The sequence below is a fragment of the Bubalus bubalis genome, chromosome 1 (genome assembly GCF_019923935.1).
Source record: "Bubalus bubalis isolate 160015118507 breed Murrah chromosome 1, NDDB_SH_1, whole genome shotgun sequence".
NCBI lineage: Eukaryota > Metazoa > Chordata > Mammalia > Artiodactyla > Bovidae > Bubalus > Bubalus bubalis.
The window spans coordinates 114,626,299-114,641,367 of record NC_059157.1 but is presented as its reverse complement, the minus strand read 5'-3'; the positions used below and the strand labels follow the sequence as shown (position 1 = coordinate 114,641,367).

Here is a 15,069-nt window from a genome sequence, read left to right as displayed (position 1 = left end):
AGATGGAATGGAACAGTGGAGGTGATCAATAAACTTTTAAGTATTATTATTCCTTCTTACTAACATGAAAAAACATAGAGGGTTAAATAATGTGGTCAGATCTACACAGGTAATTGCTGATGGCATAAACCTCCCATGCCCACCTTCAAGCTCCCAAGTTTCACATTATTCTGACTGCTTGTTGTCACTCTCCTGTAGGTTTCTGCATGCCACTTGAGAAGCTGGTGTGGAAGGAAAGGAGGCCAATGACAGAGCCAACATTCAAGTCTTCTAAAGTTGCACTTGGATATTAAAGATAGTTTGAGGGAAAAAAGGGGAAGATTATTGCCTCTAATCTCAACCCCAGTGATATTCTGGTGTATTTTGTTTCAAACTCTTCTCCTTTTAATAGAAAGTGATGCTTGTTTCTTACTTGGTTTGTTCAGTTCAGCTGCTCAGTCGTGTCCGAGTCTTTGCAACCCGATGAATCACAGCACGCCAGGCCTCCCTGTCCATCACCAACTCCCAGAGTTCACTCAGACTCACGTCCATCGAGTCGGTGATGCCATCCAGCCATCTCATCCTCTGTCATCCCCTTTTCCTCCTGCCCCCAATCTTTCCCAGCATCAGGGTCTTTTCCAATGAGTCAGCTCTTTGCATCAGGTGGCCAAAGTATTGGAGTTTCAGCTTCAACATCAGTCCTTCCAGTGAGCACCCAGGACTGATCTCCTTTTGGATGACTGGTTGGATCTCCTTGCAGTCCAAGGGACTCTCAAGAGTCTTCTCCAACACCACACTTCAAAAGCATCAATTCTTCGGCACTCACCTTTCTTTATAGTCTAACTCTCACATCCATACATGACCACTAGAAAAACCATAGCCTTGACTAGACGGACCTTTGTTGGCAAAGTAATGTCTCTGCTTTTTAATATGCTGTCTAGGTTGGTCATAACTTTCCTTCCAAGGAGTAAGCGTCTTTTAATTTCATGGCTGCAGTCACCATCTGCAGTGATTTTGGAGCCCAGAAAAATAAAGTCACCCACTGTTTCTACTGTCTCCCCATCTATTTCCCATGAAGTGATGGGACCAGATGCCATGATCTTAGTTTTCTGAATGTTGAGCTTTAAGCTAACTTTTTCACTCTCCACTTTCACTTTTATCAAGAGGCTCTTTAGTTCTTCACTTTCTGCCATAAGGGTGGTGTCATTTGCATATCTGAAGTTATTGATAGTTCTCCTGGCAATCTTGATTCCAGCTTGTGCTTCTTCCAGCCCAGCATTTCTCATGATGTACTCTGCCTAGAAGTTAAATAAGCAGGGTGACAGAATATAGCCTTGACGTATTCCTTTTCCTATTTATAACCAGTCTTTTGTTCCATGTCCAGTTCTAACTGTTGCTTCCTGACCTGCATACAGGTTTCTCAAGAGGCAGGTCAGGTGGTCCAGTATTCCCATCTCTTTCAGAATTTTCCACAGTTAATTGTGATCCACACAGTCAAAGGCTTTGGCATAGTCAATAAAGCAGAAATAGATATTTTTCTGGAACTCCTCTTGCTTTTCAATGATCCAGCGGATGTTGCCAAAGAAAGCAATGGCAACCCACTCCAGTACTCTTGCCTGGAAAATCCCATGGACGGAGGAGCCTGGTAGGCTGCAGTCCATGGGGTCGCGAAGAGTCAGACATGACCGAGCGTCTTCACTTTCACTTTTCACTTTCATGCACTGGAGAAGAAAATGGCAACCCACCCCAGTGTTCTTGCCTGGAGAATCCCAGGGACGGGGGAGCCTGGTGGGCTGCCGTCTATGGGGATGCATAGAGTCTGACACAACTGAAGTGACTTAGCAGCAGCAGCAGCAGCGGATGTTGGCAATTTGATCTCTGGTTCCTCTGCCTTTTCTGTAACCAGCTTGAACATCTGAAAAGTTCACAGTTCACATATTGCTGAAGCCTGGCTTGGAGAATTTTAAGCATCACTTGACTAGCGTGTGAGATGAGTGCGATTGTGCGGTAGTTTGCGCATTCTTTGCATTGCCTTTCTTTGGGATTGGAATGAAAACTGACCTTTTCCAGTCCTGTGGCCACGGCTGAGTTTTCCAAATTTGCTGGCATATTGAGTGCAGCACTTTCATAGCATCATCTTTCAGGATTTGAAGTAGCTCAACTGGAATTCCATCACCTCCACTAGCTTTGTTCGTAGTGATGCTTCCTAAGGCCCACTTGACTTCACATTCCAGGATGTCTGGCTCTAGGTGAGGGATCACACCATCATGATTATCTTGGTCGTGAAGATCTTTTTAGTACAGTTCTTCTGTGTATTCTTGCCACCTCTTCTTAATATCTTCTGCTTCTGTTAGGTCCCTACCATTTCTGTCCTTGAGTGTGCCCATCTTTGCACGAAATGTTCCCTTGGTATCTCTAAATTATTGAAGAGCTCTCTAGCCTTTCCCATTCTGTTGTTTTCCTCTATTGTTTTGCACTGAACGCTGAGGAAGGCTTTCTTATCTCTCCTTGCTATTCTTTGGAACTCTGCATTCAAATGGGTATATCTTTCCTTTTCTCCTTTGCTTTTCACTTCCCTTTTTTCCACAGCTATTTGTAAGGCCTCCTCAGACAGCCGTTTTGCTTTTTTGCATTTCTTTTTCTTGGAGATGGTCTTGACCCCTGTCTCCTGTACAGCGTCACAAACCTCCGTCCATAGTTCATCAGGCACTCTGTCTATCAGATCTAGTCCCTTAAATCTATTTCTCACTTCCACTGTATAGTCATAAGGGATTTGATTTAGGTCATACCTGAATGGTCTAGTGGTTTTCCCTACTTTCTTCAATTTCCGTCTGAATTTGGCAATAAGGAGTTCATGATCTGAGCCACAGTCAGCTCCCAGTCTTGTTTTTGCTCACTGTATAGAGCTTCTCCATCTTTGGCTACAAGGAATATAATCAGTCTGATTTCAATGTCGACTATCTGGTGATGTCCACATGTAGAGTCTTCTCCTGTGTTGTTGGAAGAGGGTGTTTGCTCTGACCAGTGCGTTATCTTGGCAGAACGCCATTAGCCTTTGCCCTGCTTCATTCTGTACTCCAAGGCCAAATTTAATCACACTCTAATTACAGTACTGTATTCTTTTCCACTGTTATAAATGTTTACAATAATTTCATACTTTTTATGAACACAATTTCTAATGGCAGTGAGGAGAGATCTCAGTTGACTTAACTGTTCCCGAGTAGTAGGGTATTCATCTGTTCCCTGTTTTGTCACTATTAGTAAGAACACTGCTGTGTGTGTTTCAGAATACTTCTTGCAGATAGTCTCCTGAAGGAGAGAGTCATTGAGTCAAAAGATGTGTACTTCTTCAAGGGCTTTTTTCAAGTCAGGTGTACTGAGGGATAATTTACATAGAGTAAAATTCACTCTTTTATATATGTAAAGTCTTAAAGCCACCCCCAGAATTAAGATATAAATGAAGAAAAAAATTGATGAAAAAAGAGATGTAGATGATTTCTTTCGCCTGAGGAAGTTTTCTGGTGTTGTCTCTTGTTGACTCCTCTCTTTGCCCTCAGCCTTTGGCCATCACCGGTCTGTTTTCTATCCCTATATATTTGTCTTTCCATGAATGTCTTCTGAATGAAGTTAGGCTCAAGTTTCCCCTTGAGGGTTTTTTTTAGGCTTTTTCCACTTAAATCTGGAGCTTTGGAGATTCATCTGAGCTGTGTGCATCTGCAGTTTGTTCCTTTTTATTGCTGAATAGTATTCCATCTAGAGATGTATGACAGTATGTCTATGTACTCACCACTTGATGGACATCTGGATTGTTTCTAAATTTTGGTGATCATGAATAGCTGCTATATAAATATTTGCATAGTAGTATTTATGTGAGCAAGTTTTCATTTCTCTTTGATAAATACCAAAGGGTGAGATTGCTGAGTTGATGGTCAGTGTGTATTTAACTTTATAGGAATATGCCAAACTATTTTCCAAAGTTGCCAAAACATTTTGTATTCTCGCTAGCAATTTATGAGAGTTCTGGTTGTTCCACATTCTTTCCAGCACTTGGTATTTTCAGGGCTCTTTTTTTTTTGGCATAGCTATCCAGTGGCATCTCCTTGCGAGTTTAATATGCACTTCCTTAATGACTAAGGATGTTGGGGATCTTTTTGTGTGCTTATTTCCATCCATATCTCTTCTTTGGTAAAATGTCTGTTCAAGTTTCTATTTTTAAAAATTCAGTTGTTTGTGTTGTTACCAACCTACGAGAGTGCTTGCTACATTCTGAGTACAAGTCCTTTATCAGATTTTTATTTTTTGCCAAACATTTTCTCCCAATCATGCCTTGTCATTTAATTTTCTCAATGAGAAACCATTGAGAGAGAGAAGATGGTTTTAATTTTGGTGAAGTCCTGCTTATACCAAGATTACAAACCAAGATTATAAAGCTTTTTCTCCTTTCTTTCCTTTGGACATATTATAGTTTTAGGTCTGTGGTCCTATTTGAGTTCATTTTTGTACATAGTGAGAGGTGTGGGTTAAGCTTCATTTTTTTTCAAATAGATGTCTGATTATTCCATTAAGCTGACCTCGTGTGTGGGTCTATTTCTGGTCTCTGTTGTGTCCCACTGGCCTGAGTGTCTTTCCTTTTGTCAGCAGCACGCTGTCTCAATTACTGTAGCTTTTTAGTAAGTCTTGGCCTTATTGAATGAATTCCACAACTTTGTTGTTGTTTTTCAAAATTGTTTTGAGTTTTCATTGTTGAGTTCTCATATATGCCAGTTATTAGCCCTCCTAACATATTCTCAGTCTTGCCACCAAGGGGACCCACTCCTCTCCACTTCTATCCCTTAAATTAGATTTGTCACAACTTAGGATTTCATGGCTGTAAGGGACTTTCTAGGTTTCTTCCTCAGGGTTTTGAAAATGTGCCCGGCCTCCTCATCATGCCTTTACTGGGCTTCCTTGTGGCTCAGACGGTTAAGAATCGGCCTGCAAGGCAGGAGACCTGGGTTCAATCTCCGGGTTGGGAAGATTCCCTAGAGAAAGGAATGGCAACCCACTCCATTATTCTTGCCTGACCATTATTCCATGGACAGAGGAGATTCTGTCCTCTGTACCTGGCCTTCTTACTGAGCCTTACTAGTGCCTAGGACACCTCCCATCCCCAGCTTCTGCCTTCCCCCTCGTGTCTTCTTCCAGCTTCCTGGAAGGGTCCTCCTGACCTTTAGCTCAGTTTGTGTTTCCTCTGCCCTGGGAAGACTTTCTCGCTTCCTCCCCCAGTTTCTGTTGAGAGTGTATTTACCTTTTTTAGCACACTTATCCTAATATGTTGAAGTTGTATTTCTGCTTGACTGCAAGCTTTTTGAGGTCCGGAACAGATGATTTCATAGACCCAGTGCCTTCCATGGAGCCTGCGCGAGGTCAGAGGTCAGTAATTGTTTGTTGGCTGAATGTTGAGCATCTGGGAAACGGATTCCCCAGAGGTAGATTCCTTGCTCACAGCTGGTATCCTGGCTTTCAGTCCTTGCTGGCTTCCTTTCAAACCACCTTTTCTTCCTTGTGTTACTCTTTTTGTGACTTATTTCCATGCTGCTTTTCGAGTGAATAAGAAAATGTCATAGCTCTTAAAGGCTATTTTGTCCATCATTTTGGTGATAAGAAAGGATGATACCTTCATCCCCTCATCTGCCATAAGGTGATAGCTTTTAACTTGTGAAGTCTATGAATCCGGTCTCCTATTTCAGTGTCAAGTGTTTGTGTGCAGATAACTCAGCAGTGTTTAAACCCTTCCTATGTTCATCCTGCTACCCATGTATTTTCTTTCACTACTGGTATGAAAACACCCCAATCCCAGATTTTGTTGCTCTGTATCAGGATCTAGCTGCTCCTAATGGTAATGATTAGGAGTGCTTTGTGTAATATCAGGGCCACAGTGGTTAAAGATTTAAAATAGAGTCCTTCCCTGACACTATAGCCTGTATTGAGCCATGCTGCTGTCTGAAGCGTGGACATATTCCATACAGGGAAGCAGTTAAAGGGAGAAGAGAGGTTATCTGACTGACCTTAATCACTGGAGTAGTTCAATTAATGATTGAAGTGGTTTGCATCTACCAGAAAGATGGTAGATTTTACCAAATTCTCCAAAGACAAATCCATCTGTTGGTCATTTGGGTGCTCTGTTCTGAGTGATTTGTGTCTTAATTGGGGGACTGAAGTGGTCACTTACTGGTCACCTTAGACTGTGGCAGCCAGCCGAGTGTGTTGGAGTGTGGGGAAGTTGGGGTGGGCTAAAGGCTGTTCTGTGGAAGGAATACTAGGGGAGACTCAAAGGGGAGGCCTCCAGGAGGAGTGGCTATCAGGTAGAGAGTGGGAGCAGCAAGGGCAGGGTGGCCTGCAGCGAGGGGTTCCAGGCACAGGTGGGCCCCGCGGTGGAGATTCACCTCTGCCCTTTGGCTTCCCCCGTCAGCTGGCTCTCTGTGATCCCACAGTGCTTGTAGAGTGATCCCCCAGCTGTGCACGCAGAGGATCACCTGTGATCCGCACTACAACCCCTGGTAAGGGCCAGTGCCCCGTCTGATGCCCCAGGGCAGCCAGGAGGCCTTTAAACCCGTCAACCTCTGTCCCTCAGGAGAAGATCGGCTGGCGAAAGGATGCGCTGCACTTGCTGGTGTTCACCACGGACGACGTGCCCCACATCGCGCTGGACGGAAAGCTGGGGGGCCTGGTGCAGCCGCACGATGGCCAGTGCCACCTGAACGAGGCCAACGAGTACACGGCGTCCAACCAGATGGTGAGGGTCAGACCCCCGGCACCGCCCTTGCGACCCTGCCTGTGGTCTGAGGCCTCACCCAGCCTTGACCACCTTCCTCTGGACTTCTGCTCACTGACTTCCCCATCCTTTCTTGGGACTGGGTTTCTATTCCATCTCCTCCAACTGGGCTTCCAGAACTCCTGCTCATCATTACCTTAGAGCATTTCTCAAGGATTTCTGTAGCTGGTTCAGCTTTCTGCTGTTGTGCATCCACATGAGGAATGTTTAGTTGAAGGAAGAGGTGGGTGAGACAGGATAGATGTCAAAGGGAAGAGGCGATTTTACACGAGAGAGAGGACTGTTCCACAGAGGAAAAAAACTGGGACAGAAGTTATGAGGCAAGACCAGCAAAGATGAGACTTCCTGGTTTCTAGAATGGGTTTCCTGAGGCCCTGCGTTCCATCAGTGTTGGGGGCAGGCGGCAGGTGTCCTGTACTGGCTGAGAAGCCCCAAGGACTTGCCACTCTCAGTAGTCTGTCACTGTGGGTGTGCAGTTAAATAGAATTCATGCAGAATTTCAAACATACAATAGGCCAGTAAATGAACTTCTACCTACCTGTCACCCAGACCGAACGATTAAGATTTTTTTCACACTTGCTATACAAAGTTTGTTTTTTTCCCCCAAATATCCTCTTCCTTCCCAAATGTGCTTTCCAGAGTGCATTTGGTAGAGTAGCTGACTAGAGAGAAATTCTTTCTAAATCTTGCTGGACTAACCCATTTTCTCCAGTTTTAAGAGGTGGTCAAGAATAATGGAGTCCAGAGAAAGAACTCCTAACTATACTACCTGATAACTGTAGAACCTCACTGATGAGCAGTCCTAGACCCATTCAGTTCAGTTCAGTTCAGTCTCTCAGTCGTGTCCAACTCTTTGTGACCCCATGAATCGCAGCACGCCAGGCCTCCCTGTCCATCACCAACTCCTGGAGTTCACTCAAACTCACGTCCATCGAGTCAGTGATGCCATCCAGCCATCTCATCCTCTGTCGTCCCCTTCTCCTCCTGCCCCCAATCCCTCCCAGCATCAGAGACTTTTCCAGTGAGTCAACTCTTCGCATGAGGTGGCCAAAGTACTGGAGTTTCAGCTTTAGCATCATTCCTTCCAAACCCATTACCAGCCCTTAAAATCCTTCAGGACTTTGTTAAGCTGCCTTGCAGCATCCTTCAGGGAGCATTCTCCCTCCCTCCCTCCTCTGTACCCCTTCCCACGCCACAGCCCAACTTGTCCAAATGTCAGCAGCCTTTTCTGCCCATTCTGGGCCGTGAGAGGCCTGAGCAGAACCTGTGCAGGACATTGGCAGGCCCAACACTGGGCATGGGAAAAGGAAAATAGGGCAAGGAGATCAGAAAGAAAGTCTTAGGGGAGAGAGGACAGATAAACAGGTGCTGATGGCAGGATATGGTCGCTGCTGTCTTGCTGGCTTCCCCACTCTGCCGCATTCCTGCGGAAGGGATGGAAACATGGACCAAGTGTGGGAGACCTCCACTCATCACTTCTCCATTCTGGGTTGAGAGGGGCAGGAGGAGTGAGTCTGGTTTGGTGGGTGCCAGAGGGTCCTTTCCTGGAGAATCTTCCCTACGTAGTTTCTCAGTAAGGAGCTGCCCAAGGGGCTTAGCTGTTAAGGGGCTGCTAGGGGAAGATGCTTATTGTCTGCACAGGTGATGAGTTACTGAGTGCACATTGGAGCCAGGTGCTAGTGTCTCTACTTGCACGAAATGTTACAGCCTTGACTTTTGCCTTGGCCCTAGGACTATCCATCCCTTGCCTTGCTCGGAGAGAAATTGGCAGAGAACAACATCAACCTCATCTTTGCAGTGACGAAAAACCACTATATGCTCTATAAGGTACACCTGGAAGGGAGCAAGGAAGGCTGGTGGCCTGAACCTGGGGGCCCTGCTGACTCTGAGATGATTGGGAGAACGGAATGTGGGGCCAGGCGAAGTGTGGGGCGGCCTCATGAGGAGTGTTAACAGCCCTGCTCTGTGTGGGCAGAGATCCAAAGGAGCGTGGAGTATAGTCCTGTCTTGATCTAGTGGAAAATGATGGTATTGAGGAAGCTCTTTAGCATTCACATAGCAGAGCATACCAAGCGAGTTAAACATATGGTTTCTAATTTGATAATGAGGGAAACAGTATCAATTCCTGTTTTTCAGATGATGAAATGGAAACACCCAGGGAATAGGGAAGGAAGATATAAAAGGAAGATGTGCAGAGAGAACACTAGGCACACATGGAGACAGGCTGCATGCAGAGTCTGTGTGCCTTCCCGCAGGGTGTGGGAGACCAGTGGGTTAGTCTGGGGCAGGAATTTCCAAAGAAAACAGTACGTGTCTTGAGTGCACAGAGCGGTCTGTATGAGTCTGTTACAAGACTTTCCCCAGCCATCCCACGGGCCACCGCTCTACTCTCCCCTCATGAATGTGCTTCTCCCCCACAATCATGGGCAAATCGACTTTCACTAGAACTCTCCTGTGAGCTGCTCCCGGAGTGTTCGTGTCCGTTGGTGTGAAGCCCAGCTCACCTCTGACATCCTTTGAAATGAGAGGTCATGAGAAGTTCATCCCCACCTCTAGAACAGTCAACCCCAGTCCCCTCTCTCTGCTGCTCTTAAATATCCGCAAGAGAACCTTTATCTGAAGGCGTGTTTCTACTGTACCTGCCTGAGATGATCATTGATAAAATGCCACTTATATCTTCTTAAGTTCTTACCTTCTTTTAGTCTGAATCAATTTTAGATGAAAACAAGAGAAAGAGTTTTTTTTTTTTTTTTTTTGTCTTTGTTTAGTGAAGATAGCAGGATAGGACATGGCCATTTACAGGGATCAGTTTTGGAGAGGTGGTTGCACGGGCTGTACTCCAGATGCTTCAGGAGGGAAGAGACACACCTTGGCTTAAGCCAGCCTTGCTCAGAACCAAGTACACCTCACTCAGGGAGGAAGCATGTCCAGTCCAAGGCAGGCTGAGGGTGGTGGCTATTTCTAGATGTTTCTGTCACTTTAGTAAGTGACATACACAGGCCTTGGTACCAGTGAAAGAAGAAAGGCAGCCACGTCAAGGCCGCCTGCTTTGTCAAGGACTTCACCCAGAGATACCAGACCTCCTTGGAAGCACCATTCCCATTCCGTTCCCTGCTAAGGAAAGAGACTGTCTTGGAGACCACTGGCAGAGTTTCCTCTTTCACTCTTCCTGGACAGATTGAGGGCATCTTTGAACGGAAACTGGGAATACCTACATAGTCTAGAAGAGAGGACAAGAACATTGAGAATATATTGATTCTGGTGGTGGTGGTGGTTTAGTCACTAAGTCGCGTCCAACTCTTGCAGACCCATGGACTGTAGCCTGCCAGGCTCTTCTGGCAGACGAGAATCCTGCCAGAGATCAAACCTGCATCTCTTGCATTGCAGGAGGATTCTTTACCATTGAGCCACCACGGCTCCCTATATTGACACTAGAGGATGGAATTTCAGAGCGTTTTCCAGTACATGCCAGAGAGGAGGGGTCTCCAGGAAGAAGCCTGATGTTGTACTTTAGAAACACATCTTGTCAGACCCTTCTCACTCAGACCTTGCAGAACCGAGATTCCACAGCCTACTGCAACAGCTCCATTCCCTTGTGCTTGGTGTGGCATCTCTGAGTTCTGGTGCCAGTGAGTGGCAGAAGCAATGCGGAGGGCCCTGACCATTCTAGCTCAGTAGGGCATGTTCACTGTTGGACAGGATGGAAAGGCAGAGTGGGCTCATTTATTTTCTTTTGTTTTTTTCTCGCAAGAATTTTACAGCCCTGATACCTGGAACAACAGTGGAGATTTTACATGGAGACTCCAAAAATATTCTTCAACTGATTATCAATGCGTACAATGTAAGTCACCGATTTCTTCTCCCACCTTCACCCCCACCCTCTCCCCCTGGGGCTCCAGGAGCTGGTGCAGACTCAGGTTGGAAGGGCACCATTGTGCTGGGGTGCTTGGTTCCGTGTCTTGCCTCCTGCCTCTTGAGTTTGGCACCTTCCTCCTCCATTTGGATTCGGGGTAGAGAAGGCATCCTGCCTGTGCATCGGTCTCCCCTCACCCCTGCCACACCTTGACTCACATTGTAAGCGGATCCCAATGAAGCAGCAAATGGCTCAGTCAGTCTCTGGCTGGTGGCCCTGGGATGTGCTTGGGTTCTGACTTTGTGGTAACCCTGGTCCCCATTAGGGCACCACGCTTGGGTGGTGGGTACTGCTCTTCAGCCATCCAGGTGCCTGGGCCATCCTGCCACTGTGTTCCCTGTGGCAAGAAGTGAGAAGCACGCTCACTGCTCGCCTCCCAGCAGAACTGAAATTCCCCAGGCTCCTGGAGCTCCACATTGAGCCACAGACTAAAATGGGTCAGAAGAATCCAACAAGAGTCAACAATAGTTCTTTTGCCTACTTGTGTAGGCTCTAATTGTGTTCAGGTCCTTTTCAAGGGAGCCTGCGGGGCTGTTAAATACTGCACTATTGTAGCTCCATTAGCCTGACTCTGTTGTAGTAATAAGTACAGTGCTTAAGGACATGATTTAGGGGGTCACTGCTGCATCCCAAGCCAGTCATCTGCGATTCCCAAATCCCTCTCCATCCCACCCCCTTCCCTCCATTCCTAACACCCAAAAAGTGCTTGACACAGACTTCCTCTCCTCGGGGAAATGACGAGCCCCGATTCTTGTGCTGGCACGTATGTGCCCCTCCCTGTGAAGCCTCCAGTGCCCACCCAGCCCCTCATGAGGCCTGGTGGTTCCCGAGTTGGAATTCAGAGTGCATCTGCCTGTTAAAAACAAAGTTCTACATAGAGTAAATGTAGTTTAGCTGGCTCTATTATGTAGAATAGACCCGTGGGCTAACCTAGGAATATAATCAACTGCACTGGCATCACACGGTATTAGAAAAACCATCTTACTTTCCCATGAATTATTTACAAATGCACATTTGGAGCTCTATCTTTCCAGCTGAATTTGTTTCCTACTGTGGTAGCCTTATTTTGGGTCACAAAATGCTGCTGTGCTAGACCAGGGGCTGTAGGTAATACCCTTCTTATGGAGGACCTGGAGCATAGGGTGCCAGCCCTCTCCTGGTCCTGAAGGCAGTGAGTGGGTGGCAGTAAGGAGTTGGGGCAGGTTTTCCCTCCTGCCCGTACCTGTCCCCCGATTCTGTGCAGCTAAGGCTCCTCTTTCTCTCATACATACTCTGATCCTCATTCTTGAAACTTCCTGTTGAGAGAAACTGGATTTCCTTCTCCTTCCTAACTCACTCCTCTCACACTAACATCCTCTTTTCTGATCTCTGACCTTTAATCTTCATCGTGTCCAGCACAGAGCCCAGTGAGACCAGGTTTCCAGGTTAGCTACGCTTTGTGGTTTTCAGATTCCTGCAGTGCGTGGAGGCGTAATGTAGTGAGGGAGTCTGAGCAGAGTGTGTGTGAGGGAGGGCCCAGGCCTACCCCATGTCACCACTGTCCCAAGGGCCCCCCTCACCATGATACCCAGGGTCTCAAGCTCTGGATACGAACAGGGTGGTCAGAACGAGAGCCAGAGGCCTGCCCTGGACTGATTGCCCCATCCTGCTGGAGTCCTAGGGCTTGAAGACCCCTGGGTTAGCAGGGGGACTGTTGCTGACCGGCTCTCAACTGTGGAGTGACCACTGCTTACCTCTTGCCAGGCCAGAGCCTTTGGGGAAGAAATGGCTGAAGGGTGACTATGTCCTGAACTCCAGCATGGGGTGCAGGTTTCTCCTGGGCTTCTGGGGAGGAGCCGTCTCCCAGCATCTCCATCCTCAGTCAGCTCCTGAGTTCTGACATCCTGGGTAGCTGGCAGCCAGCTGCTCTCCCTCTGAGGCATGGTGCAATGACCTGAGCAGGACTCACGACAGATGAATTCTCTTTCTTAATGGAAACCCAGGGGCCTGGGTTAGGCAGAGTTCTGGAGGGGATCAGGGAGCCCTCTCTGTGGCTGAGGATTCAGGAACAGGCAGAGTAGAGAGAAGATCTATTCCAGGCAGGGGCTACATTTGGAACCAGGAGTGAGCCCCCAAGGACCTCTATGGGTCCAGTACTATAGCTGCTCCCTGAGTTAGATTGGTGTGTCTGAAAGGAAACATGTCAGGAAACCAGACTCTATGACTCCAGAGTGAGTGTATGAAACCTGCCCTTTAAAATGGGCTTTTCTGGAATATGATCCAAAGTAGCTATTCAAATTCAGTGGAAAACGAAAACAGCTTTCTTGAGAAGTAATTAACAAACTGTAATTTGTAATGCACTGTACAGATTTAAAGTGCATGCTTTGATAAGTTTTTGACAGTTGTACACACCTGTAAAATCATCACCGCAGTGAACGTGTCAATTACCCTGATAAGTTGGGACCCTTGGTCGCTCCCTACTTCTGCTCTTTCCTTCAGTGGAAATGTTAAAGAAATACATTAACTATAGAAATGTGAAACAGCAAGGTGTTCAGAGCCAAGTCTAGTTGGTGGAAGCTGTGTTGGGGGGCACGTTGGTGTTCTGTGTTCATTAGCACCTGATTCATTGGCTGCGGTCCTCTCTGGTAAGGACTGGCCTCGGCCGCCCACACGTCTCCTGGATTTGAGCCTGCACGGGTCCATGTGTATGTGTGTCCTTTGGCCTGTGGTGGGGGCTCTGGTTATCCTTTCACCTGCTCCTCTGCCCGGTCAGGGTCAGGGCATGGCTCTAACTGGACTGTTTGCGTTTCTCGGCGTCACCTTCCCGCCTCCGCACTTGGTGGTGGATTTCCTGTGAGTCACACAAGGCATGACTAAGTGTGGTGTGGATGCCTGCCTCCCCCAGCGCTGGCACACCATCTTTGGGGACATCCTGAAGGGACTGCAGCGCAGCACACGTAGCAGACGAGGTGGTGTGACTGGAGGCTGGGGAGGGAGCGCAGCAGGAAGGGTGTGTCTAATGTATCATCTCGCAGAATCGAGTCTGTTGTTCTCAGCTTTCATGGTGGGACATCTGTACCGCTGGGCTCTGATTGCTACATTTTTTCTCGCTATGCCAGATTCTTCATTGTAAGGGATCCCCGGTGTGGAGCTTTGCGCTACCGTGGGTGCTGGTGGGAGGTTCCCTTCCAGAGCTCGGAGGTGGGGCACTAGGTGCACGCATGTGCGTACACACGACACCAGCATTGTGTCACATAGACAAAGGGAGGGTCGAACTCGGGGAGAAATTCTGGGGGTCCCTTTTCAGGATGAGCAAGAACAGGGTGTGCTGGACGCCCCTAGAGCTGCACGTGGGGGGTGACGTCAGAGGCCTCCTCACCCAGCACATGGTTTTCTTTTCGCTGTTGCCATACAGTCTGCTCTTCCCGCTCCACAGCTGGCCTGCCTTAAAATGATGGCAGATGTCACCTAGCCTGGGTATTTAACAGCCTTTAAACTTCTTGACATTGTCTACTCGTTCTAGGCTGTGAGGAATAAGGAATCATATTCAGAAACAAATTTGGGAGGAGTTCATTGAATTTCAGGAGTGACAAATAATGTTTTCATACATCACAACTGCATTGGCTGTGGCTTTGCTTTTCTACTGTATCCTGTATCCCAGCCACTTCTTCCTTCCTTCCTTCATTCAGCAAACAGAGACAGCTTAACGTGTGGCAGGCATCATGCTACCTCCTGGGGATAAAACTGAACAGAACACAGTGCTACCCTCCAGAAACTCATAATCTTTAAGGGGAGACTGATTGAACCAGGATATGTCCTAAACATCCACAATCCCCGAGGTCAGAGCCAGTTTCCAGTTAAGAAGTGTATAACTGCAGAGAGCACTGCAGGGGGACCCAGAAGGCCCGGTTCTGATCCTGCCTGCCCCTGCCAGCTAAGTGGCCTCAGTTCCCACTTCCATAAAATGGGAAGTTTGAACTGAATAATCTCCACAGTTCCTACCCTTGCTAACATCTTAAAGCGTTTCTCATTCCAGAGACTGCATGGGGATCAAGAATAATACACACTGTGGATCTGAACACAAAGCTTAGGGGTCTCATGGCCAGAGTAGGACATAAGATTCCATGTCCATCTGCTACAGTTACCCATGCATCGACTAGGAGTTCAGTCCTCAGAGTCCCCTTCCTCCGCCAGATTCCCCGTTAATTCTTCCAGGCGGTAGCTTCAGCAGATCTTGATGGCAAGTACTGATGCTTCTTCCCAATGTCTTGTTTGTGAGCCATGGGGCCTTCGCATTTCATGAGACTGAGCCTAAGAAATTTAAATAGCTCCAGTCTACCTAGCCCTTTAATGATAAACTGCTTTGCCTCATCCTCACACTTAC

At 47.2% G+C, this 15,069-nt stretch overlaps 1 protein-coding gene across 1 annotated transcript in view; it reads left to right on the top strand.

Annotated features, from left to right (window-relative positions):
* ITGB5 (integrin subunit beta 5) overlaps positions 1-15,069 on the top strand; it is a 113,851-nt gene that overhangs the window by 56,192 nt on the left and 42,590 nt on the right. Inside the window, exons 6-8 of the mRNA XM_025282464.3 lie at positions 6,593-6,754; positions 8,525-8,620; positions 10,545-10,634. Coding sequence (XP_025138249.3) covers positions 6,593-6,754; positions 8,525-8,620; positions 10,545-10,634 — 348 coding nt within the window. The remainder of the gene's footprint in view (positions 1-6,592; positions 6,755-8,524; positions 8,621-10,544; positions 10,635-15,069) is intronic.